General features: G+C 41.3%; 1 protein-coding gene across 4 annotated transcripts in view; it reads left to right on the top strand.

Annotated features, from left to right (window-relative positions):
• The first annotated feature begins 11681 nt into the window (after positions 1 to 11681).
• Positions 11682 to 24489, top strand: part of ROCK1 (Rho associated coiled-coil containing protein kinase 1) — a 90593-nt gene continuing 77785 nt past the window's right edge. Inside the window, exons 1-2 of one of the 4 annotated variants that reach the window (XM_063130614.1) lie at positions 11685 to 12299; positions 12725 to 12836. In XM_063130614.1, the coding sequence (XP_062986684.1) occupies positions 12744 to 12836 (93 nt within the window). In that variant the 5' untranslated portion in view covers positions 11685 to 12299; positions 12725 to 12743. Of the gene's footprint in view, positions 12837 to 24489 lie in introns of all 4 variants that reach the window. The other 3 variants (XR_010025663.1, XM_063130613.1, XM_063130615.1) reach the window with 3 other exon arrangements.

Here is a 24489-nt window from a genome sequence, read left to right as displayed (position 1 = left end):
GGGGGCATGGTCTGAAAGCACCTGAGGCCACTACCTTGCTGAAGCTAAGCAGGTCTGGGTCTGGTCAGTGATTGGAAGGGAGACCGCCTGAGAATCGTCTGCAGCCACCTTGAGTTCCATGATAGAACAAAGGAGAAATATAAATGTAATAAGTAAATAACACCATCTAAAGAGGCCTTTCCCTGCCCCATTTCCCTGATAAAACCATTCTGTCCAGAGACTCTAATGATTTATCTGTACTACTGAACTTTAGACTTTCCATGTTTCAGTTAAACAGTGCACAGCAAATATAATCAAGTTAAGACTATATTATCCACAATCATTTAACGCTCACAGCTTGTATATAACAGGGCATTTGTATTCATGTTTGAAAGATGAAGACGTGGTGCTTAGAGACGGTGACATTACAAAAGGCATCTGAGAACCTTATGGCTAAGCAGAGAACTGAACTTGGATTCTCACATTTAAGTCCATGCTCTAGCATTAGAGCCAGTGGTGGGGTGGAGAGCAGGCTCACGTGAATTTGGGGTGCCATATTCCTTTATGTCTAAAACAAAATTTGTATTAAACTTTAATGATAAAACGTAGTTGTTTAATAGAGAACAGATTTTGGGACACAATATTGTTGAAATAAATCTTTTGTGAACAACACTATGGCTTGGTATGGGCAGATCCTTTATTTATTTATTACATTTCTATATCTGGCCAGTGAAGAAGTAATTAGAAGTGCGAGATGACTTTGTGGTCATCTCGTAAAAAATATTTTCTTAACAGCAGCAGGGACTGCTGTGAAGTAGCTTTCTGTTGGTGCGTTCAAAGGAATTGTTCATTATGTTAGGGATCAAACCCCACATCTGCTTTGTACTCAATATTTTGGGCAGGTTATTTGTCCAGCATTCTGATGCCGGAACAGTTTCTCAAATTGCCAAATGAACCCATGGCTGAACCTTCCCCTGTTCTATCAGGCTAACTAACAAATTTGAAATTAACAAGTCATTGGGCCTGGACAGAACTTCTGGATACACCCAGGAGTTCTTTTAAAAATCAAATACTACTTGCTGTAGTGGTTCGACTCTTGGACTAGGGCTGTGGAGACCCAGGTTCAAATCCCCACTCAGCCATGAAGTTCACTGGGTTTCTTTGGGTGAGTTTCTATCTCTCACCCAAAGCTATAAAACAGGGTTATTGCAAGGATAAAATGCGGGCAGGGAGAGGGAGAACCATGTAGCCTGTCCTGAGCTCCTTGGAGGAAGGGTGGGAAAAAGGGGCTACCTTCATGGCACCAGGTTGCCGCCACTTTTGAGAAAACCTGAGCTTTCACTGCTGCGGGATGGCGGTGGCTAATCCCAACACAGTAGGCAGTGCAGGCTTTCCATTCAGCTCCCTGGGGGCTGCCCTCTGCCTGGGCTTCAGAGGACCAATCGGGGGAGCCTTCTTCCCATGAATGTCTCACCTCGACGCCAGAGCAAGGTCAGACAGTGGAAGGGCCATGTTTACCACACTCCAGTGTAAAAAGTCAGGGGTAAGTCCACAACTTTTAAAATCTGCAGCTTCACAGGAAGGCCCCATGGTGGCTGCTGTGTCATATAACCGACGCAGCACCACTGCACAGCCACTGCAGGGCTTTTAAAATGTCTTTTTACTGAAGAACTGGAAGACAATCAATCTGACACTTTGTAAATCACCTTTACACAATAGTCCTTTTAAAAATGGGATATAATGGTAACCTGGGAAATATAGACATATCAGCCTAATATCTGCCTTTGGGAAACTTGGTGAGGAAAAAGCATTATTAAAGCTAGAATTATTAAGCAGAACCACCAAGCCTTTAAAGGGAAGTCCTGCTTTTTATTTATTTTATTTAAAGCACTTTTACCCTATTCTTCTGTCAGAAAGGATCACAGTATAGCTTAAAGAACAATAAAAATAAAGATATTCATTGCCTTCAGGTGTATAGTATAAAAGACATGACACGAAAGGAAAAAATAATGGGTAGGGAAGAGGAAAACAAGCAAACTCAGGTACCAGTTGGACTCAATGGCCTTTTAGGCCCTTTCCAACTCCACTATTCTATGAAAGTTACTGATTTCTCATAACAACTAGCAGGGATGGAAACCGTTCAGGAAGGTGAGAACCAAAGAGAGGTGGTCTTTCAGCAGGGCTGATGCAATGGCCAATTGATGCTTCCCATCTCTCTCTCTCTCTCTCTCTCTCTCTCTCTCTCTCTCTGTTGCAGCCTGATGGTGACTGCTGCTGCTGCTGCTAGGTGATTGTTAAGGGAGCCTTTTAGAACTATTTGAGAGTGTCAACAAACAGGGCTGATCTAGCAGACACTACATACTTGGACTTCTAAAATGTTTTCACCAGAGGCTCCTGAATACATGTAGTAGTTGTGTGATAAGAGAGCAGCAATCTTCTTATGATTTAGTAAGAAATAAAGGAGGCAGAGGCTAGGAGCAAATGGGCCATTTTCACAATGGAGACTTTTTATTTATTTATTACATTTTTATACTGCCCAATAGCTGAAGCTCTCTGGGCGGTTCACAAAAATTAAAATCATGAAGAGCATAAAAACAACCAACTATCTAAAAACACAAATACAAAATACAATATAAAAAGCACAACCAGGATAAAACCACATAGCAAAAATTGATATAGGTTAAAATATGGAATTAAAACAGCAAAGTTTAAATTTAATAGGTGTTAAAATACTGAGAAAATAAAAAAGTCTTCAACTGGCGACGGAAGGAATACAGTGTAGGCGCCAGCCGAACCTCTCTGGGGAGCTCGTTCCACAGCCAGAGCGCCACAGCAGAGAAAGCCCTCCTCCTAGTAGCCACCTGTAAGAAGTGGAATACACATTTGCATTGGGAATGGTTGTATTTGACACTCATAAATGCTGGAGTTTGGGGTGAGCTGTTATGCCAAGTACATTTGGAGAGAACAGTGAATTATTCTGAATAGTGAAAATTCAATTAAACTGTGAAGAGCACCAAAAGGATTTCTCTGAATTGGGTGAATGGAGGACAAAATGGATGTAAGTAACAATTTCCAGAGGGTAGGCATTTTAGTCTATTGCAGCAAAAACAAATTCAGTCTTCTGGCACTTTAAAGACTTAAGATATAACTAAGTGAGTTATATCTAGAGTATTTAAAGTGTGCAATCCTATGCATATTTAGACAGAAAAAAGACCGACCTGCAGCACTCCATGCCATTGGACTTTTCTCCATTTAAACATGCATAGGATTGCACCCTAAGTTTAAATTAGTGATGTACACTGGGGCAAATAATCTTCACTTCACATATATGATGATGAGACTTAAAGTGGAACTTACCACTCATCTGAAGCCATGGTATTGAATTAGAATTCTTGCATTGTTACTAGAGGAAAGGGGGAAATATTATAAATAGTTTGAAAAGAGAGATCAGCAACCTGCCAAACTGAATGTTGCTCAGTCCTAGCTCTTGTGATACTGACAGCTCAAAATCTTCCTTGGCATAGTTACTTAAAAAATATCCCCAGTTTGTTTAGTAGGCCTTACTCCCAGGTATGCCTGCAGCCTGAATCTTAAACTTATTATTGATCAAGGATTGCATCTCATCCCAGTTAAAATCTTGAGAGAAAATTACATTTCTAGGAAAGAAGGAAGTATATTTTTAGATGATTAAAAAAAAAAAGCCAAAATGACAGCTGTTCAGCGACTATGCATAAGTCCAGAATGCAAGAAGTGATCTCTGTGGGAATGCAGCTCTGGCTAGAGTTTCTGATATGATAGTCAACAGATAAGTGCAATTAATTATCGATTTACTGATTTATCACCACCAAATGCACTTTTGAGGTTTTATACCCAGACCACAGTACTCATACTATGAGGTGGTCTTTCCTAAAGAGGAAGGAAAACATCTACAAACCCATCCCAGCTTTTTGTATATTTTGTGAATGTGTGTTTGCAGTGTCATGAATTCTAATGGCCTTTTGTGCCTCTGTATATAATTGTTTGCTCTGGCAAATTCTATTTTCTGTGAGAGATTTAGGCAAATCCTATGGACTTAGTAAAATGTTATACAAAAAAGGTTGATATGTGACAGAGAACATCCAAATCTCAATTCTTGTATATTTCATCATAGAGAACATTGTATGTTATCCTATAAAAGGAAATACTGAAGGGACTAACAGAGAATATACCATGTATTGGCAGTATTTATTCCCAGTAATATTACCCAAAAGAGAACAGAATTTATATTTTTAGGGTGAAAGTGAGGTGGGAATGAATTTGGCTTTGAAATTTGTTGAGTACCACTTGATGTCAGAACTGTAAATCCTAGCAATATGTTATGATAATTTGTTTATCTTATTTAAGAATGGTTATTCTTACCTAACAATTCCACTCATTTGTCATTTGTTGTCTGAAATGGATGAGGAATTCTTGCTCTAGCTTAATAAGTTTTTCCCCATACAAAATATCAACCTGCTGACTGTATGCTGTATCCATCCAGAAATAACCACTGTGTAGTGCTATACACGACTACTTAGAAGTCCATTGAGTTCAATCGGACTTACTCCCAGATAATTGGATATAGGTTTGCAGGCTGTAAGACCCATACATTTTAAAACATGGATTTCAGCACAAGCTTAAGGTTACAATCCTGTACCCACTTGCCTTGGAGTAAACCCAATTGAACTGATTGGGACTTAGTTTTGATTCGGTATGCATAGGATTGTGCTGCAACTGTCCCACTGAAAGGGACTGGAAAAGTCTTTACCTTTCACTAGATTGTGGTCTCTGATGCTGTAAACTGGTTTTGTCATTCAAATGATGGAGCACAACTTTGGCCCTCTAGCACTTGGCTGGTTTCATAATGAAAATGATGAAATTAAGCGGATGCGAGGGTGGAAACATTTAAGGCTGCAATTCTATGAAGACTTTATGGACAGTAAGTCCCATTGAACTCTCTGTAGACATGCTGTGGCTCAGGCTATATGCACAGAAGCTCTGATAATATGAGAGAGAGAGAGAGAGAGAGAGAGAAAATGAATGAATGCTGGATAATGTAAAATTCCAGTTTTGATAAAGGCTTGTTGTCAAAAGTGGTTTACATTTAGCTTTAGGGTTGTAGATGTGCCACATATGAAAATATACTCACTTAACATTGTCTCCCCCACTCCTACTAAATCAAAGAGCTTTAGTTTTTTTGGATTTTTGTAGTGCTTGTTCAAAGGATCAAGGAAGTGTAAAAAAAGCAACTAATGAGAAGAGTAAATATATATGAACAAAAACTATACTCAGATAGTGTTTCTTTTTAGACAGGTTATTTCAGTCATCAACTCCTCTGTTTACTGTCTTCCATTTTTTTAAAAAATGTAGCTAGTTATTTAGGAAGAACTTCCTTCACTACTCTGTTTTCTTTATCCTTCGACTTTTCTGTGGTCACTTCATGGGCAGAGCCAGGAAACAATTTTGCAAGCGTTTATATGGCTTTGAGCCATGTATGAGTCAACCATTTTGCACATTAAAAGTTCAACTCCATCTTTCCTTTCAGCAGTCTAAATCTTCTCTGTAGCAACACATTGGGGTTTGATGATTATACGTTTGTTACCATAAAGGTGTTACCATGTTATGAACCTTTTTAGATCCTAGTACATGAGATCAGGAGAGGAAAAACTGTCTTCCATTGTGTCCCTGCCTGTGGAGTGGGTGGGAGAAGGTTTATAAACAGGTAGTCCAAATTTTATGTTAAAGAAATCCAAAATTCTGTGATTTCAGTAAATTATGCATATGAAAACATTTTGCACAGATCGACATAGTGAATATGCTCTGTTCAGCTTGAGCAATTTGGAGCAGGGTAGGTGTGTGGAAATGTTGTCCCAATGTTTGAGGAACAGGAAAGGGATGTTAAGGCTGCAATCTTCTGCCTGCTAAGTATCCACGGTTTAATGCAAAGATTTTTATTTATCCGTACTGTCTGATCTTGTTGCATCTTCCCCATGCATTTGTATTGTATAGTATTTTTATTTTATCTTAATGTTTTCTTCTTCTTTTTTTTGACATTGTGATTTTATGATCATGTGTACATTATTGTAAACCATTCAGAGCACTGCATAATGCAGGTAGTAGAGGGGTGGGATAGAAACTACTCTATAATATATAAATAAACAGTAAAACAAAAATACATAAATAACAATATCCCTACATGGGGATAAGGGGCTTGCCTCGAGTAAATATTTCTGGATCATGCTTCACAACTTTGAATATTAGAAGAGTGATAATGTAGGCACTAGGATCTCGTCTACATGGATGCTTTGCCCCTGGATTGCTTCGGAGTGGCGGCAGGTGATTACATGACACAGCTGCCACTCTGAAGCAATCCAGGGGCAAAGCCCTGAAGCTCTGCGAAGCCTTGTTAAGAAAAAAATAGTTTAAAGGGGGGTTGGAAATCCCACCAGGAAGGGAGCACCCTGTTCCTCTCCCCTTGTTGCCCCCCAGTTAGCAGTAAGTATTTACAGCTTAAAAAACAAAAAAAAACAAAAATCACGTCAGTCCCATTTTTCATTTAAAAAACCCCTCTGCCCCTGGACTGGCCGTGTGAGTGCTTGGGTGAGTGGGTGCTGAGGCAGCCGGAAAGCTCGCAACTGTGCTCCTTCTGGTGTAGGGCATGTCTACATGAAGGGTTTGCCCCAGGGTGGCTTTGTAGTAGCGGCACGTCAGCTACATGACACAGCCACCATTGCAAAGCCACCTGGGGGCAAACCCTGGAAACTCTGCTCCCAAAAAGTCGGACACTTACCCCTGATTGGTTGCCATGGGTGGCCCCGCGCCTGTAAAAGTTTAAAAAAAAATGGGGGGGGGGAGAGGAACAGGGCCGTTCCTCCCCCCTTTAAAAAAATATTATCTGTATCTCCGCAGCTGTGCAGATACAGATAATAAAAATAAAAAGAAGGGGGGAGGAACAGGAAGCCAGATGGAGGAGAGGTGGTTCGCCCTAAGTCCCTGCCCCCTCTCCTCATGTCCTCCCTCCAGCTGCCCATTCTTCCCCCCATTTATTTTTATCTTTATCTGTGCAGCTGCAGAGATACAGATAATAAAATTAAAAAGGGGGAGGGAGGAACGGCCCCGTTCCTTTCCTCACCCCCATTTTTTTTTTTTTTACTTATAAAAACAGGGAAAGTTCGCACTTGCGTTCCTTCCCGTGCAGATGTCGGGAAGGAGTGCAAGTGTGGGCACAAAGTGCCTGGCAGCGCCAAACCACCAACGTAAAGACAGGGGCATAGATGGTCAGAAGGAGCGTCAATGTGGCGGGGCGCACCTCGCACCGCCACACGCAGCATTATTGACATTGGCAAGACGACGACTAGATGTATTTGTCTTTTGAAGCAAATCTGACTGTGACCAATGGGACTTACTCCTTGCAGTGTAAGGGCAAAACATGATCATATTTTGGAGGCTGAAATTCATGTGTGATTTACAGTCACTTGCTTTACAATCATGGCCATAATAACTAACAGCTCCTTTGATATAGGCACATGGCCACCACCAAATTGGAATTGGGCAATTGGATATAAACTATCAGAGCCCTTGGTGGTGATTGGAGGGAGATGATCTTATAGGATTAAGGAGCACAGCACGCTAGATAACTGAGTCACTGGGAAGATGATAATTGGTATTAGTGCTCAAGGTTTAAGGCATCAGAAATATCTAAGGAGAATGTCTGAAATATGGCTTAAGAGTTATGTGATGGAAGGAAATCCCATGCAGATCCTATCTCATACATACATTATTTGTTATCGGTAAAGAAAACCTGCGTTTAAGTGAATCAGATATCCAGGAGCTGGTGCTTGATTCAGGAAGTGCCCATGATGGAACGTTGTGCACTTCCATTCCTGGTACAACATGTGGTGTAGTGGCTAAGATGTTGGACTGGGAGTTGGGAGATCCGAGTTCTAGTCCCCACTCAGCCATGGAAACCCACCTACCTCGCAGGGTTGTTGTTGCGAGGATAAAATGGAGAGGAAGAAGATTATGTACGCCACCTTGGGTTCCTTGGAGGAAAAAAGTTGGGATATAAATGAAATAAAATAAATAAATAATGGCAGTGAACTGGAGACTATATTCTTAAATAAAGCTGTCTCCTAAGCAGTTTTGCTCTGGACATGTATCAATTCTGTAACAGATACACTTTTTATATGAATAACTACATCTGTGGAGCAATGTTCACCCTTTTGTTCAAACAAATGTGTCAGCAGCAAAATCCATGATTGAGCAATTTATTCATAGAGCCATTCAAAACTGTGTGGCAACATTTATCCACTTCAGCTGTTGAAGGCTGAAAGAATGTTACCTGTAATAGTTAGTTTTATGAACATTGATAACATCATTAATGCATCTGATTAAGTGGACAGTGTCCATGAAAATGTATGCCAGAATAAATTAGTTAATGTTTAAGGTGCTACAAAACTTTACTATTTTTACTACCAATGCTGTAATCCTATGCATGCCTATTGAACTCAGCAGAACTTACTTCCAAGTATAAATGCATAAACTGGGTTGTGAAAATTGTATGATAATTAAGACTAATGTGTGAGTTGTCAATATATTACTGAAGTATTTTAATATTGTTTAATGTATTTTGAACAAACGTTGTGAGACAAACCCAGTGCATTGTATCAGAGCAAACAAAATCTAATTGAAGGGTATTGAAAGCTTGGAGGATAACAACAATGGAGAGGGCCCTTTCAGTGGTGGCCCCCCAATTATGGAACGATCTCCCCAATCAGGCTCGCCTGGCACCAACATTGTTATCTTTTCGGTGCCAGATCAAGAATTTTCTCTTCTTCCAGGGATGTAATAGCATATGTTGAATGTTTAACTGACCCAGAATAGTTGTTTTAAATGGATATTTTATCTAATCTGTTTTTATGTTTTATGTTTTAAAATTTTGTATATCGGTTTTTAATGTTCACTGTTTTAATCTTTGTAAACTGCCCAGAGAGCTTCAGCTATGGGGCAGTATATAAATGTTAATAATAATAATAATAATAGCATTTTTCAGGATGGAGAGGCTGAATTTTCTGACCAAATGAAGTGGAAAATGAAGAGAAAGAAGAGAGAATACTGGGCCCAGTGAGATGGAGGATAGGAGAAGGGAAATGGGAGGAGAAAGTGATGCCAAGGGTCCAGCAAAGTGAGAAGGAAGGATGGCTGTGCTTCCCAAGAGATATGCTAGTGATAGCTATTAATGAACTGGATTTGTCCAGATGGCTGCCCACATTGTTCACCACGAGTATACACTACATCCATGGGAAGCAGAGTCAGTGCTGGGTGTCTCAGGAAAAGACAGGGTTGATTTGATAGTTTATATTTATCTGTCCTCCAATCTCAGCTTCTTCCCCCTCATCTTTTTTCTATGCAGCCATGGGAAAGTGTGGAGGAAGCCCTGAAGTCTGCTGCATGACACCTCCTTGATATCTGGCACCATGAAGAGGTTCTCAAATCTGTCCAATTCGCAGGTCGACTTAGAAAGTGTGTGTGTGCCCTGATTAGTCTGTTTCTCAGTTGAAAGTACTGTTTTTCACCTTTACAACCCAAGGTTTAGGACCAAGGCACTTAAAGGACTGCCCATTCCTTCCATATAATCCCACCTACTTGTCCACAAGTCTTCAGTGAAGGCTCTGCTTTGCTGTCATAAGGGCAGTTAGTGGATAGGTGGGACAGTCTTCTCAGTAGAAGCACTCAGATTATGGAACCTGCTACCATGGGAGGCTTGTTTTGCTCCCCCACGTGGCTTACTGACATTTTGATGCCCAGTAAGGCGGTGGGGTCTGTCCTACAGCCCACCAATTCTTCTAGCCTCTCTAAAGCTGTTAATTTGTTGCTGCCACCAATTTTGCAGGCTGCTGGGGTCCTCTCTGAGGACTCCCTAGAGAAGACAATGCTCTATGGCCAGCTGGCTGAGCACAGCTGCTAAAGCAGAGGTACAAAGCCCTAACATGGCCACCTGCAGTGCCCTAGAAAGCCCCACCCCTTTCTCCCAACCACCAATTGTTTGGTTATTTCCTGGCTTTGGCACGCTTTTCCTCCCATTCTAAAAGACTGAAATGCCTCTTCTAAAGCTTAGTTGGCAGTTCAAATTTTAAGCTAAAATATGCTATTTTTGGCCCTGCCCTTTAGCCCCACCACCGCCACTGGAATGCGCCCCCTAAGAACTTCCCAGAAATAGAATTTTGTCCTCAGGCTGCACCCCTGTGCTAGAACATCAGCTAGATGACACTCCAGCAGCTGCACTCAAAGGTTGAGCACAGAAAGTGCAGCTGCTAGAACATCACCAAAATCCCAGGGAAGATCTCAGCAGAAGTAGTCTACAATATGGACAAATTCAGTGAGAGAGGAGCAGGGTGTGTGTCCATGTATATGTGTACCCTGGAGAGCTGAGTCTGTATCGACAATAGTGGGCTGGACAGACTAAGGGTCTGACTCAGCATAAAGCAGCTTCCAATGACTCCTCTATAACTTACAAAACACCAAATACATGGCACAGATAGCGCAATCCTATAACCGTCTACTCAGAAGTGCCACTGAGTTCAACTGGGCTTACTACCCAGGAAGCAGGGCTGGCGCTACCATTAGGCGAACTAGGCAGCAGCCTAGGGCGCAGACCTCAGAGGGGTGCAGTACTGCCCTTTAAGAGTCAGTTTCATACAAATTAGCTGTTTTAAGAAAAAACATAACAAAAGGAAAGTATAATAGTTTAGAAACTCTTCTTGAACAGCTGAATTGAAGTTGGTATTTTTTGGGGTGGGTGGGGGGTGCAAGTAGCTCGCCTTGCCTAGGAAGCAAAATAGTCCGGCACTGGCCCTGCCAGGAAGTGTAAACAGGATTGCTGCTTATGGGCACAATTATACATGGGGGGGGGCAAACCTTTTTCTATCTAAATATGCATAGGATCTTGCCCAAAGTTTGCAAAAACAGTATTTATTTATTTTATTGTTGCATTTATATCCCGCCTTTTTTCCTCTGAGGAACCCAAGGCTGCGTAGATAATCCTCCTCCTCTCCATCCAGTATTCAGGGGATCGATGAGAGGTAGAGCCACCACAGTACGTACTGTGATTCCGTATTTTATCACAAACTGTGGAATCTGCACGAAATATTTCAACGAGATCAACATCCTTTAGCCAGAGCGCTTGTTTACTAGAGGTTGGCTGACATGGGCAGGCGGTACCCCGCAAGGAACTCATTCCAAAGAAGCAACCTCGGCCTTTAATCCTCTGTCCACAAACCACCGCTGAGCAGTTTCCACTTGGCACGGACACCCTGAAATGCCTACTACACCGCCCCCACTCCTCTCCCGGCATTCGAGCTTCAATAACTTGTGGCTTGTCGCGGGGCAAGGCTGCGCCCGCGCTTTCCTGGCCGCTTCTACTCTCAAGCAGCTGCCCTAGCGTTACCTCAACACTCCACGTGCGCAGGCCGTCCGTCCGTCATGCTCGCGCTCATTCTAGTGCTAATAGAAGGCGGCGGCGCACCGACACCGGAGAGTCTAGACAGAGAGCAGCGCAGAAGGCGCGCGTGCGCGCCCGCCCGCCGCTGAAGTCAGCGCTCGTTGTCCTCGTCCCCCCCCCATCTTGAGGCGCATGCGCTCTTCGCTCCGGTCTCCTCAGTCTGTTTGAACAGGAAGGCGGACATATTTGTGTGACTCTGCCCTCCTTGAATAGCTACTGAGGCAGTGGTGGCCGCTTTGAGGCCTCGTTTTCCTCCTGCCTTCGCTCACGTTTCCTCACCGTCGGGTGGAGAAAAAGCAGCGGTGGTGGCGGCGGCGGCGGCTTCCCCCCCAGCAACTGCGGAACAGGGCAGGGTCGCGGAGTGGAGCGGAACCGAGCCGACTTGCCCGGCACTTGAAGCCCGGTGGAAGTGTAGGAAGCGCGGCTCCTGTCGGGAAAGAAAGGGAGGGGAGAGAGCAGCAGAGCGACTGTGACGAGCCGCCGCGGGGACCCGAGAAGAAAGAGACCGAGAGCCAGACAAAACCGGCGGGGCGGGCGGCCGCGGAAAGCAAAGAAAGGAGGAAGATGCCTCAGCCGTTACGCGGCCGTTGGTAAAGCCGCGCGTATCCGGAGGGCAAGGCGGAGGCTTACACGCTCCCCCACCCCCATCTCGGAGAAGCGGGGCCAGGGCTGCAGCAGGCACCCTCTCGTCTACCCCCGCTGCAGCTGGGCAGGGAACGACGCCGTGCCTTTCCCCGGGCCTCCGTCTCGATGGAGGGAGCAGCCCGCTGACGCTGCGCTGAGAAAGTTTCCTGTTTTCATGGTAGGCCTCGCTCTCTCTTTCTTCTTTCCTTCCCTCGTTTCAAAGGAGCTGCTGGTGGGTAGCTGGCACGGAGGAGGAGGAAGAACCGCTACGCTGGCTGCCAGGGCGGCTGCCTCACTGGGGAAAATGTGGCTGCAGAGACTCGGGGCCCCAGGCTGGAGACGAGAGAAGACTGGCAGGGCTGTATCGGCAGCCTAGAGACTCCCGAGTGAAGGGGCAGTGGGAAAGACTGCTCCCCCAGGAGGGAGTAGCCCCTCTGTTCCCATTTTCGGCTTTAACTCTCTTTCGCGCGAGGATGTGTGGCGGGGAGAGCATGCAAGACAACCTCGGCACATCCCCAGTCCTTTGAGAAGGAGAGCTAGGAGTACCAACTCAGGGATCACACCCTCTTTTTTGTTTTGTTTTTGCTTTTCTGTGGATTAAAGCGACCATCTCTTCAGCACCATGTCGACAGGAGAAAGCTTTGAGTGTCGGTTTGAAAAAATCGGAATGATGATAAAGGACCCCAAATCTGAAGTGAATTCGGACTGTTTGTTGGTAAGTTGCATGAGCTTCTTTTCAATAAACATAAACAGTATGTAGGAGAGAATTCTCCTTTGTTCCTGTCTTTTAAAAGTCTGCTGACGTTTGCTTCCTTGCTTGTTTGATGGAGGGTAGTAAGTGAATTCAGGGCGGTGTGTGAGATATATTTTTCCACGAGGCTGTTGTTCATCTCTTCGTATGTCTTAGGTTATACCCTTTCTTTGCTTTCACATTCTGATAGGCAGCAGTAGTATTCAAAGGTGTTTAGAGTTAATGTGCTGCAACTATAACCCAGGAAATCCTGGTGTGCAAAAGAACTATCTTTTTAAAGGGGGAAATGTTACTGCTTTGGTTTCCTTCCACCCTACCTCCCCCAGATTCTTGAAAATATGCTATTAACTCTTGTCACTCATTGAATGTATTACCTGTGCTGTGGAAAGGACAATTAAGCAGACATATAGTGTTGAAAGTAAAACAAAACAAAATACCACCTAACTTCTATCCTTTACATCTGGGATTAAGGATATGTATTAACTCAAAACATGATGGAAAACTCGTAGGAATGGTGGTACCAGAATTGTAGACAAGACTGAATCCATCAGTTTTTAGCTGTAATTTTTTTCCTTTCAATTCTACACATTTAGCTGGCAGTAAGTACCACTGAACTCAGTGGGATTTAACTTTTGAGTAGACTTGTATAGGATTGTACTGTACAATTATATTTTAGTGTCTTAGATTCTGAACTAAAGCAGATTAAACAAGTGACTCTTCAGTTAATAAGTAGTTCCTTATCATACTTCTTTAAAGGAGACTGCTTATGACAGCACTCTACCTAGAAAGATGCATTTCTAATTTCTCCATATTTCACGTAACTTTCCTAATAAAGTTTGTTCAGAATTGCTCAATGATTAAATCCTGTTGTCTCTAAGGCAGTGGTGGGGAACATGTAGCCCACCTGATGTTGTTGGTCTACAACTCTCATCATATCTACGCAACAAAGCTGATAGTGAAGTATGATTGGAGGTGCAGTCCAACAATTTCTGGAGAGCCACATATTCCCCATCCCTGCTTTAAGGGCTTGTTAAGCTAAAATACACACCCCTTTTCACAGTGCAGTGGGTCAGAGTCTTATGTAGGAGCTTTATGTATGTGGGTTGCCTGAAGGTGATTCATGGGAGTTTTTATAGCTGTATACTAGGACTGAAGTTATTTCAGTGTTGTGGCTGGCCTGGATCCTGGATAAATTCTACTAATGAGTCCTTTTGAATAAAATGTTTGACAACCCATGCCTTCTTCTAAAACTCAGGTTGAGTTATGACAAATTTAAGATGTCACATGTTGTTGGGGTTCATTGTATACTGAACTTAAACATCTATAAACTGGATAGAGGCAGGTACCTATAAGATATCGGATATGAAATAGAGCCATACAAGTAGAAATGACACAGTATGCATTAAATATTTCTGATGTTCTTAAGGAATTTAATTGTGTTACAAAGGAGTAAAGATTCAGGGTTCAACCATTTTAACTTCTTATTAGGTCCTATTCACATGGCCCTTTGAGTCCATGACAACTGACATTGCTCCAGGCTGACATTTACTTGTTGCTATTAGCACCTAATAGTGCTAAAATCAGTGACTAGGTTCTCATTATCCCAGCCCCCAGTGGATGCAAATTGCTGCTGGCACATGCAGTGGCTTGTCAAGTCTTGTGAAGGCAGGTGGTGTGGGTTATACAAGGGTTAAACAGCCCTCAGATAATGCTACAACAGATCTCGCGGAACCCATGCCACCCAGGTTGGCATGACACAACAAGCCATGGCATACACCCTCTGTGGCTTGCATATTCAAAATGGCAGCTGGTGGGCTGCGGTGATCATGTGAACAGGCACAATGATGTGCCCAACTTTTGATAGATCCAGTTTAGGCACTTGATCATAATTGCAGCTTTTCAAATTAGGTAGTGTAAATAGACCCTTCAACCTTGTTCATCCTTTTTTTGTTCCCATGATGAAAGAAGTTACAGCTGCAGATTGTATATTGTAGGGATCTTAAGGCTGTGATGGCAAGTTATATAACATCAAAGTGTGGTAGGGTGCTCTCCGAATGTGTATATAAACTGAAGGCCATATTATAATAGATGTTATAGAGCCAACTTGACCTTATCCCTATTTCATGATCAGTTCATGAAGTTTGTATATTGATTGTAGGGCTCAGATTTAGTTGCCGTAGTTGATAACCTATGATCTATAATCAGTTAAAGGAAGCTATTGAGGAAGTTTGGTGAGATAGCAAACCAGATATGTCGATTATACCTTTCCCCTCTCTATGACTTTATTTTCTCATTTTTAAAAATAAGGGTTCTGGTAATTAGTTGTCGATAAAACTCTAGAAGCTTCCAGCCATGTGGTAGCCTCTTTTTGTAAATGGGTGGGAGAGGAACTCATCAACTTTGAAGCAGCTAAACAGTGGAGGGTTATTGCAACAGTCCCATGTATCTTAAAATACCTTTCCTTCTTTAGTAAGAAAGTATCGTTAAAAATATGACAATTTGAATGTATTTATTGGAACATATAATTACTACAAAATGATGAGTCTCTAAAATTTACACACATTTTATTGAAATAGATACAGGTACTCAGATGGATTGAAAATAATATGGGAATATGATTTTTGGACAACAATAAAGCAAAATGTATGGGATAATTGAAAACAATCCTTAATGAGAATTGTTTAAAGTTATTGCACTGATGGTATATTATGATGGTGTGTCTGGCAAGGATAGCAAACACAAATAATAGAAAATATTGGAGAAACTGTTATCAGCAAGGTGGTGGTCAATCGTCATGTCCTTTTGTGTAACAGTTTCCGAACCTGATTATTTTCACAAATGGCAAATATTATACATCAAACTATATATGTCACACCACTATGACAGTATGGGAAGAACAAAATGAAAACGTGATATTGAAGGAATTAGATGGCAGCTCATAGGGTAACAGTTAAAAGTGCAGAACTTTTAACATCAAAGACTTGATACATTGAGCTGTGGCAAATAGCCATGGTAGAAAAATTGACATAGCAACTCAAATTAACTAAAGGAAAGTTTAAATATTTGATTTTTATATAATATGGCATGATTTTATTTCATATATGAATCAGTGTCATATGCAGCAACAGATTATGGAAAAGAGACTAAATGTAATTTGCTATTATGAAGAATCATAAATAACATCTCGGAGCAGCCATTGGATTCCATCCATATTTTTGCTTGTAAAGTAAAGGGAGAAATATGTTAAATGTTAAGTTAAGACTTAAACTAGATGTAATTTTAATTTTGTTTGTTTGTAAGTTTGTCTTTGTATTTGGAAAATTAATAAAATTTAAAAATACGTATTTACACTAAGGCTTTGCATATTCTCATAATCACAGTTGCCAGTCAGTTGTCCATACGGTAGGATGCAACAATTAGATACATCTAGTACATGTATCTGGGCAAATAGAAGGGGTGTTCTTCTTATGCTATCTTCAGCTGCTTATAGTAAATGCTTTGTGCTTTAGACTGATACTTGTGTTAGAGGTATTGAAGCATTACTCCATTCAAAGTGGACTGCCTTCATGGAAAAGCATTTTCTAGCATTAATCAGAGACCATTAGCAATATATAAAACAGACTTTACAAGTGTACAGTGATGCTGACTTCCTGGTAAGATAAATACTAGATCTAAACTTTCCAGGGTAGTGTTTTCATCCATTTCTTGATCTTAGCCTGGTTAGGGAAGCAGTCATATTTATTTCTCAACATGTAAAATCAGGTGTACTCAATCTCTTGGAGCAAATGCCATGTCAGCTGCTTCTTGATTATATCTGATCATATTGATTATAATGGCCCCGTTCAGAAGACGGCTTTAACCATGGTGGTTAAGCCAGAAAGCCAGGCTGGGTTCAGAAGACACCTTAAACCATGTATTAAGGCTTTCTGGCTTAACCACCGTGGTTAAAACCATGGTTTAAGGTGTCTTCTGAACACAGCCTGGCTTTCTGGCTTAACCACCGTGGTTAAAGCCGTGGTTTAAGGTGTCTTCTGAATGGGGCCATTGATTTATTGTTCGTTCATTCATTCATTCAAAGCATTTATATCCTATTCTTTAGTCCAAAGTCTCCCAGGGCAGTTTTCAACAATCACAATTGGAAGTCCCTGCCTTCAGGCTCACAGTCTAAAAAGACACAGGGCACAGGGAAAGGGATTAGGACAGAAGAGTGGGGGAAGCATGATGGTGATGCTTGATTCAGTTACCCACATAGATGGAAATCTATCTGTTGAGCTCAGGTATGCACTGCATCCATTGTCCGTCTGGCCTGTTCTTTGCTGGCCTGTTCCTCTTTCTTCTCTTCTGCTGTTTTGTTTTAAAAAAATATTTTGAGCTCAAAGCATAATCTGCTTTTTCTCCCACCCCCTCAGGGTGATATGTTTCCTCAGATGCCCTTCTGGTGGCAGTTGGGGGAGGGACCACCACTGGAAGATAGGTGGTAGGAGGAGCTCACCCAGCTGTTCCTGCTTCTTCTCCCATTCCCTCAAGGGATATATTTGTATGTATATGTATCCAAGAATGTATATAATCTAGTAATACAGGTCAGGAATCTTAAGTGAAGAAACCTGTGAATTTCATGTAGCCCCAGGTGCACCTTGTGAAGTTGATGGTGTCTTACTGGAATTCTAACTCTTATTTTTTGCCTTCAGTAGTTGTAGTGAGAGGTTTAAACACCTAAAGGTAAAAACTATATTTATGAAATTTATTATTGTTAACAATACTTCTATACTGCTTAATATATTTAAATCCCTAAGGGTTAGACAAGTTGGTGCCCCACAGATGTTTTGGCCTACTACTCCCAGGATTAGTGTCAAGGGTAGGCATGTTCAGGCAGTTGCCAAGGGCCCACAGCCCAGCAGGTGTCATACCTCTGCCAGAGGCCTCATCAGAGGATGAAGGGGAAGCTCCAGCAAATCCTGGGGAAGGGACTAGTAGCTGACCTTACTTTCAGGGGGAAGGCAAAACCTGGCTGAAGCCCTTTTAGCAGAGTTGGATAGTGATGAAGGGGATCACAGGGCTCCTCCACCCCAGCTGAGTGCAGGCTAATGAGTGTGAGGGTTCCAGCATCTTTCCTGGGCTGCTCTGAACCTTTTAACTCCTGACACCAGGTAGCTTCTGACCTCTGGCAGCCTGCTGATGCTGATCCTCTGATGATGAGGACTCAGGGGGAGACACGACAGCACGGGCCCGCTGACAAGAGCTCTATAGAGTTTCCCCGCCTTTCCCCCATTGCAACCTGCTTGTTCACTGGCAGCCATGGTGATGGGAAAGAGCAGTCGTAGATATCATTGCCTACTTGTTCAAGTGCATGTTTGCTTGTCAAACTAGCAAATGGTAGCAATTACGAGAGAGGAGGAGCAATAGTAGCTAGTAACAATGGTGGTGAGAAGATAGACTCACTGAGAGAGGGGGACATTGGGGGTGTCTTGCCCAAGGGCCAAACAAGAAGTAATCATTTATTACTTGGGTTAAATACATTGCATAGGAAAATCTTTTATTTAGAATTACCATGTGAAAACAGAATAAATTAAATTTTGTGGCAAAGAATCTCATAAACCACACTTAGAATGAAATAAGGAGAGACAATACATACTGATGTTCAGTTATAGCATATCATACTATTGATTGGAATTCTTGAGCTGTGCTGCTTTATTTTTGTTTTGTAACATTTTATATTTTTTCTTTTTGTAAGCCAGCCTAAGAATACCAATTTGGCCATTCAATGGTGCAACATAAATTTTAGAAATCTTTAAGGGTTGTTTTATCATTGCATATGGCAAATGTTGTCATAACTGCTGATAGATTAAATTAGTCATCCTTATTTATTATCCTGTTCCATCCCAAAACACAATACAGTTTTTTTTAAAAAAAATAGTAGCATACGTTTATCAACTAGTATCTGAGAAATTCATAACTGCTTATTCTGAACTTTCATGCTGAGCATCAATAGGTCTAGAAAATGGAAAGTTTACCAAAATTGAAGCAAGCTTCTCAGCTCATTTCACATTACTTTGTTCCTTGATTTTTGTGTCCATATTTTCAGACTCAATACTTCCTTTGATGCAGAAGATGTAGGAATACAAGTCATGTGAAAAGAAAGAGGAGTTGGCAGCTGTGTTATAAAAAAGCCTTGAGGCGATGTTGCAGTAGCAGTATGCTTTGTGAACTTCTAGATTGCACCTTTGTGCCAAATCTCTGAAGATATTCTGTATTCTGCAACACTTGAAAGTACTCTGTTAACATCAAGTTCTAAGTGTGACTAAATGATGTGTGGTGGAAATCGTTCTGGAATGTTTTCTACTGCTATATTTTTCTGTGGAAACTTTTCCACTAAATTTTACAACTAGTCAAATCTAAAATCAAAGTTGTAATTCACTTTTTTCAGATGACTATCCCTAGGATATGCACACATTTATGTACACAATTTCTCAGGCATGCTGAAATTAGTACTTTAACTATTTTTAGTGCTTTCATTTTTTTTCTTAATGACTGGTTCAGACAACACAATAACCAATGGTGGTTTAAATAGTCAATGGTGGGTTATTTAACCCACCATGGGTTATCACGTTGTGTGGAGGGAGTTTATTAACCAATGGTTGGTTATTTGGCTGAAATAACCAATGCTGTGCAGAGTTGGCTATTTGAACCACTGTTGATTATCACGTTGTGTGTAGGGCACTGTTAGTTATTTCCTCGACCACCATTGGCTATTTTGTCAGCCACAGAGTTGCAAGGCAAGAGCAGTCAAAGCAGTGGCTGCCACTCTAGTCCAGCTGGCAGGATAGATTTTAGTCAACTTAGTGCTGATCGTAATCCACATCACGGTTGATTATTATTATGTTGTGTGGGGAGTACCCCCTAGATAAACAACTGTTGAGTTGATTATTACCCCACCATTGACTATTGTGTTGTCTGAACGCAGTCAACGTCTATGTAATGTAAGAGGAGTTTATTACTGAGTGGTCAGGTCTTAATATATTTTAAAATGTTCTGATAAAAATAATTTTGAAGCAAAGCTTTGAATTTGTTTGAATATAACACTTAAGCTACATTAAGATCCATGAGAGGGTGTCCCAGGGCCACAGGATGTTTAGGATCTGTACTTCTGAGGGGAGAGGAAGAGAAGTACAAGCTTGGAGGGAAGAGAAGTACAGTCTTGTGTCTCTGTCAGTGGATGCAAAAAAGAGAGTTTCTGTGACATGTCTTGGGCAAATAAGGGGTAGTGTTGGATTTGTAGTCTTCCCAATGCCTCCAACATGTCCCTGGAATTTGGGGGAGCACAAGCCAACTCTGGAGCTGGCAAACATAATTGATAACAGTAAAAAGGTGGGGAGAAGCCTAAAAAAGGCAGCAGGAGTGGGAGGATTCTGATCTTTCTGGCCATGGTGACACATGCCTTATTTAGATCTAGTCTGCATTACTGCAATGCACTTTATATGGGACTATCTCTTCAGTCTTTGAAAACTGCAATTGGTCCAGAATGCAGCAGCAAGAATGCTTGCAGGTGCTTGTTTCTAGGATCATATTTCACATGTCCTTCAAGGGCTGCGCTGCTTACCAGTGTTTCTGGGCAGATATTTAAATACTACATGGCTTAGATTTGAGATATCTTAGGAATGGTCTCTTTCCATAACAGCCTGGCTGTGACCTAAGATCTGAAGGAGGATGCATAGCTACTGGAGACAGGAGGGCCTTCTCCATGGCCACATCTAAACTGTAGAATTTATTGCCCTAGAAGGGTTATTTGGCTTCCTCTCTTACAGAGTTTTCCCATACTGGAAAAATCTTCTTGTTCATGTGGATTTTTGTTTTATTGGATAGATACATTTTTGTCAGTGTGTTATCTCTTGTACCTTCCTTTTTTTGTATTGTATTTTGGAATTTTACTGTACTTTATGGTTGGTTTTAATTGTTGTTAGCCTCCCTGAGGAAGTATAAGCACCTGAGGTAAGCAATGTTGTGGGCCTGTGGGCACATTTGGAAATTTGAGAAACTGTCTTGAGCACAACCGTAAAATGGCTGTCATAGGTGGACATAGCTAGTCACAAAGGATAAGTAATGTGCTCAGATGCATTCATGGGAAATTAATATGGCAGCAGCTACAGGCTCCTTAAAACAAATTAGCATTTTTTTTTAACTGAAGAACTAAAAAGCTTGGAAGAATAAAAAGCCCTTCACCTGGTTCTGAAAAGACCACATCATAGGGGCCAGGTGAGCTTTTCCGGGGAGGGGAGGGTATTCCATAACTAGGCTGCCACCACTGAAAAGTCCCTTTCCTTAGTAGCCATCTATCTCATCTCATTTGGTTGAGGTATCTGGAAAAGAGCCTCTGAAGATTTCTGTAAGGTCCAAGCGTGTATATTCTAGTTTTCTATGTTGCGGGAATCTTTTCAGATGGAGGAGGAACATTGTCATGTGAACACCAAACTGTTCTGAACTGGTACAGCCCAGAAAAAGTTGTGTTTATATCTTTTTATTTTATTTTTGAAGAATCTGAACTGTCCCTTGTTCAAATGGGTTCCAGAGCAGTGCACAATAAAAAGATAGTATAAAAAAAACCATCTTTCAATAAAACAGAGACAACAAAACTATAAAGCAGGCAGAGGCCATAAAACCAATTAAACATGTCTGGGCAAATAAAAATGTCTTGGCCTGACACTGAAGTAGTATTGGCGCAAGTCAAACTCCTTGAGGAGAGCATATTAAAGTTAGGGACTCCACCCCAGAAAAGCCCTTTTTCTTGTAGATATATAAACACTTTACCAACTGATGGTACTTGGAGAAAGGCCTCATTTGAAGATCTTAGTGCTCATGCTGGCTGGGTGGAGGCTGTGCTTCAGGTATTTGAGTTCTAAGCCATTTAGGCTTTTGAAAGTAAGTGCCATTACTTTGAAATGGTTTACCACCTCTTCACTTGATTGTGACAGCTTGTACTTATGTTATATCCAGTAACCAGGCTGTATATGCTAGATCAGGGTTGAGTAGATACTGATAAACACAGATACTAAGGTTGGATAAGTGGGAGAAGTTAAACTGGGTTTTTAGAACAAGCTTATTCTACACCATGCAACCTGCATGGTTGATTTATTGACCTCATAAAATTACAGTCTAATACCATGTAATTGAGGCAATATCACTGTAATCGAAGAGTGAGTGGAGGAAGTAATGGACAGCTGAGACCAGAATGGAATGTGAGGAGGAGGACAGGGAAGGAGGGAGTGGAATTAGAATGGTGAGATAGTGAAAGGAAATAGGGGCCAGAGTTAGTTAAGTTACTTAGTGAGTAGCATCAGAAACAGGTTGTGAATGAGAAGAGAGGGAGAGAAGGGATTGAAAGTTGAGATGTGATGGACAATTTGGTAGCAAAGTGGTGGCATTTGAATTTGTGAAATCAGAATTTGTGCTTTTTTTTTTAAAGATAGCATAAAAGCCTTGAATAACCTGGAGTGTGGATGACTAGAATTTTAATGAAAAAGATCACAGAAGAATTACAATCCAGTATTTTTAAAGTATTGTTTGGTTTAGTTAAAGACCAAATAATTTTTAATAAAAGTTTTTATTGTGAGTTTTAACAAAACAAACAAAAGAGTAAGAGAAAATAAAAAACTAATATAGCTACATACTTTAAAGATCTCAATTTCAATTATTACAACATACTAAAAAACAACAACAAAAAGATTATAGATAAACTTCAATAAAAGCTGACCAAATATCCATATATAGGTCCATTTGCAAGAGGTACCAGTATACTACTCTTTCAAATGTTGCTAGCGCTGTTATGTCTTCTATCCATTGAATTGTGGGAGATTAGCATTTATCCTTCCAGTGTTGTTGTATCCATCTTTTGGCGGTCAAAAGGGTACGAAAATTTCATTTAAGCTGGCCCTGTGTTAAATTTGAAGAAGCCGGTAAATAATTTAGAAGAACATGCACATCAGTAAATATTAAGAGTATTCCAATAAGAAGCTTATCTGTATGGTAACTTCCTCCCAAGAGAAGGCAACTGTGGGGTGTCTCCAAAACATATGATTAAAAGAAGCATTAACTGTATTATATCTCTAACAACTAGCCGAGTTAGACAAAACTTTATTAAAGAGACTTCGTGGTGTCCAATAGATCCGAAATAAGAGTAGTTCTGTGTGGTCTCTGCACATCACACATATGGGCTTTGTGCCTGTGAATTCACAGATGACCACTTGAAGAGCTACAGTTACAGAGAAGCAACCTGCCTTTTTTTCTGAATAAGACATTACAGAAGATCTACAGACACACCACAGATAGCAATCCATTGATCAGACAAAATAGGACAATCTATTTCTCTGTTCCATTCCTGCTTAAGACAGTGTGGATCATATTTAAAGACCAAAAATTAGAGAATGCCTTCTAAGAAAGTATCCAAGTTAAAGGGATCTGACAAAGATTTGGAAAGGAATCCTGTCTACATAAATTTGTGGAGAATTAAGTTCAAGCTTGAGATGGTCTGTATGGAAGCAGAGAGGAGGGAGAAAGATGTTCAGAGGCAACATGAACTTGAGTTGAGGATTTTTTTTGAAACTGGAACAGATGAGAATTGAGTTGTGCACCCAAGTCCAAACCTGTTGCATACAGATCATTAAATCCTTTCTCCTTTCAAATTGGTATGGGAGTGTTTCCGTCTTACCACACAGGAGGAAACATAGAAGCTTTCTTCATTAGCTGTGAGACAGTAGGCAGCAATGATATGTGGAAGAACTGCAACCACTCTTGGAGGACACTGCTTATCTAGGCTGATTTCAATCTGAGTTTCGACCTGGTTACGGCACTGAGTCAGCCATGGTTGACCTGATGGATGACCTTTATTGAGAGAGGGACAGGGGAGTGCAACGCTGTTTATTCACTAATTGGCTTTTGCTATTATTCACAATTCTTTCCCCCTGGAAAAAGAATGTGGGATGGGCGTTGGAGGCACTGCATTACAGTTGATCGTTTCCTACCTGCAGGGTCAATTTCAGAGAGTAAGATTGGGTGACCATTCTTCAACCCTTTGGCAATTGAGCTATAGGATACTGCAAGGCACCATCTTGTCCCCAGTGTTATTTAACATCTACATGAAGCTGTTGGGAGTGGTCATTACAGGATTTGGAGCAAAATGCCATCCGTATGCTGATGACATGCAACTATATCTTCCTGTGACACCTGAATCAGGAGAGGTTGTGCAAGTTTTGGACTAGTGCTTAAACTTAGAAATGGGCTGGATGAGGGTCAATAAACTCAAGCTGAATCCCAGCAAGACAGAAGCTCTGTGAGTGAGTGGTTGCCATGCATCTCTCCCCACAAGGAGAAAATGAGTGCAGGGCTCAGGAAGCTACTCTTCATGCACACTGTTCTGCTGAATAGATGTAAATTCTAAAATGATGTGATTACAGCTAATTCAAAAACAGGGCCCATCATATACACTTATAGCAGCAACATTTTGTGCAGTGTCTGGATAAACAACTAAGAAGCAATAATTGTAAACTATGATGAATGGCCATAATTTACCAAATTTGAGTTTAAAAGGTTCAGGTGAAAGAATCTCCAGCTCTCTCCATCTGGTATC

Source organism: Elgaria multicarinata, chromosome 7, assembly GCF_023053635.1.
Source record: "Elgaria multicarinata webbii isolate HBS135686 ecotype San Diego chromosome 7, rElgMul1.1.pri, whole genome shotgun sequence".
Classification (NCBI taxonomy): domain Eukaryota; kingdom Metazoa; phylum Chordata; class Lepidosauria; order Squamata; family Anguidae; genus Elgaria; species Elgaria multicarinata.
This window is presented reverse-complemented; position numbering and strand designations above follow the sequence as displayed.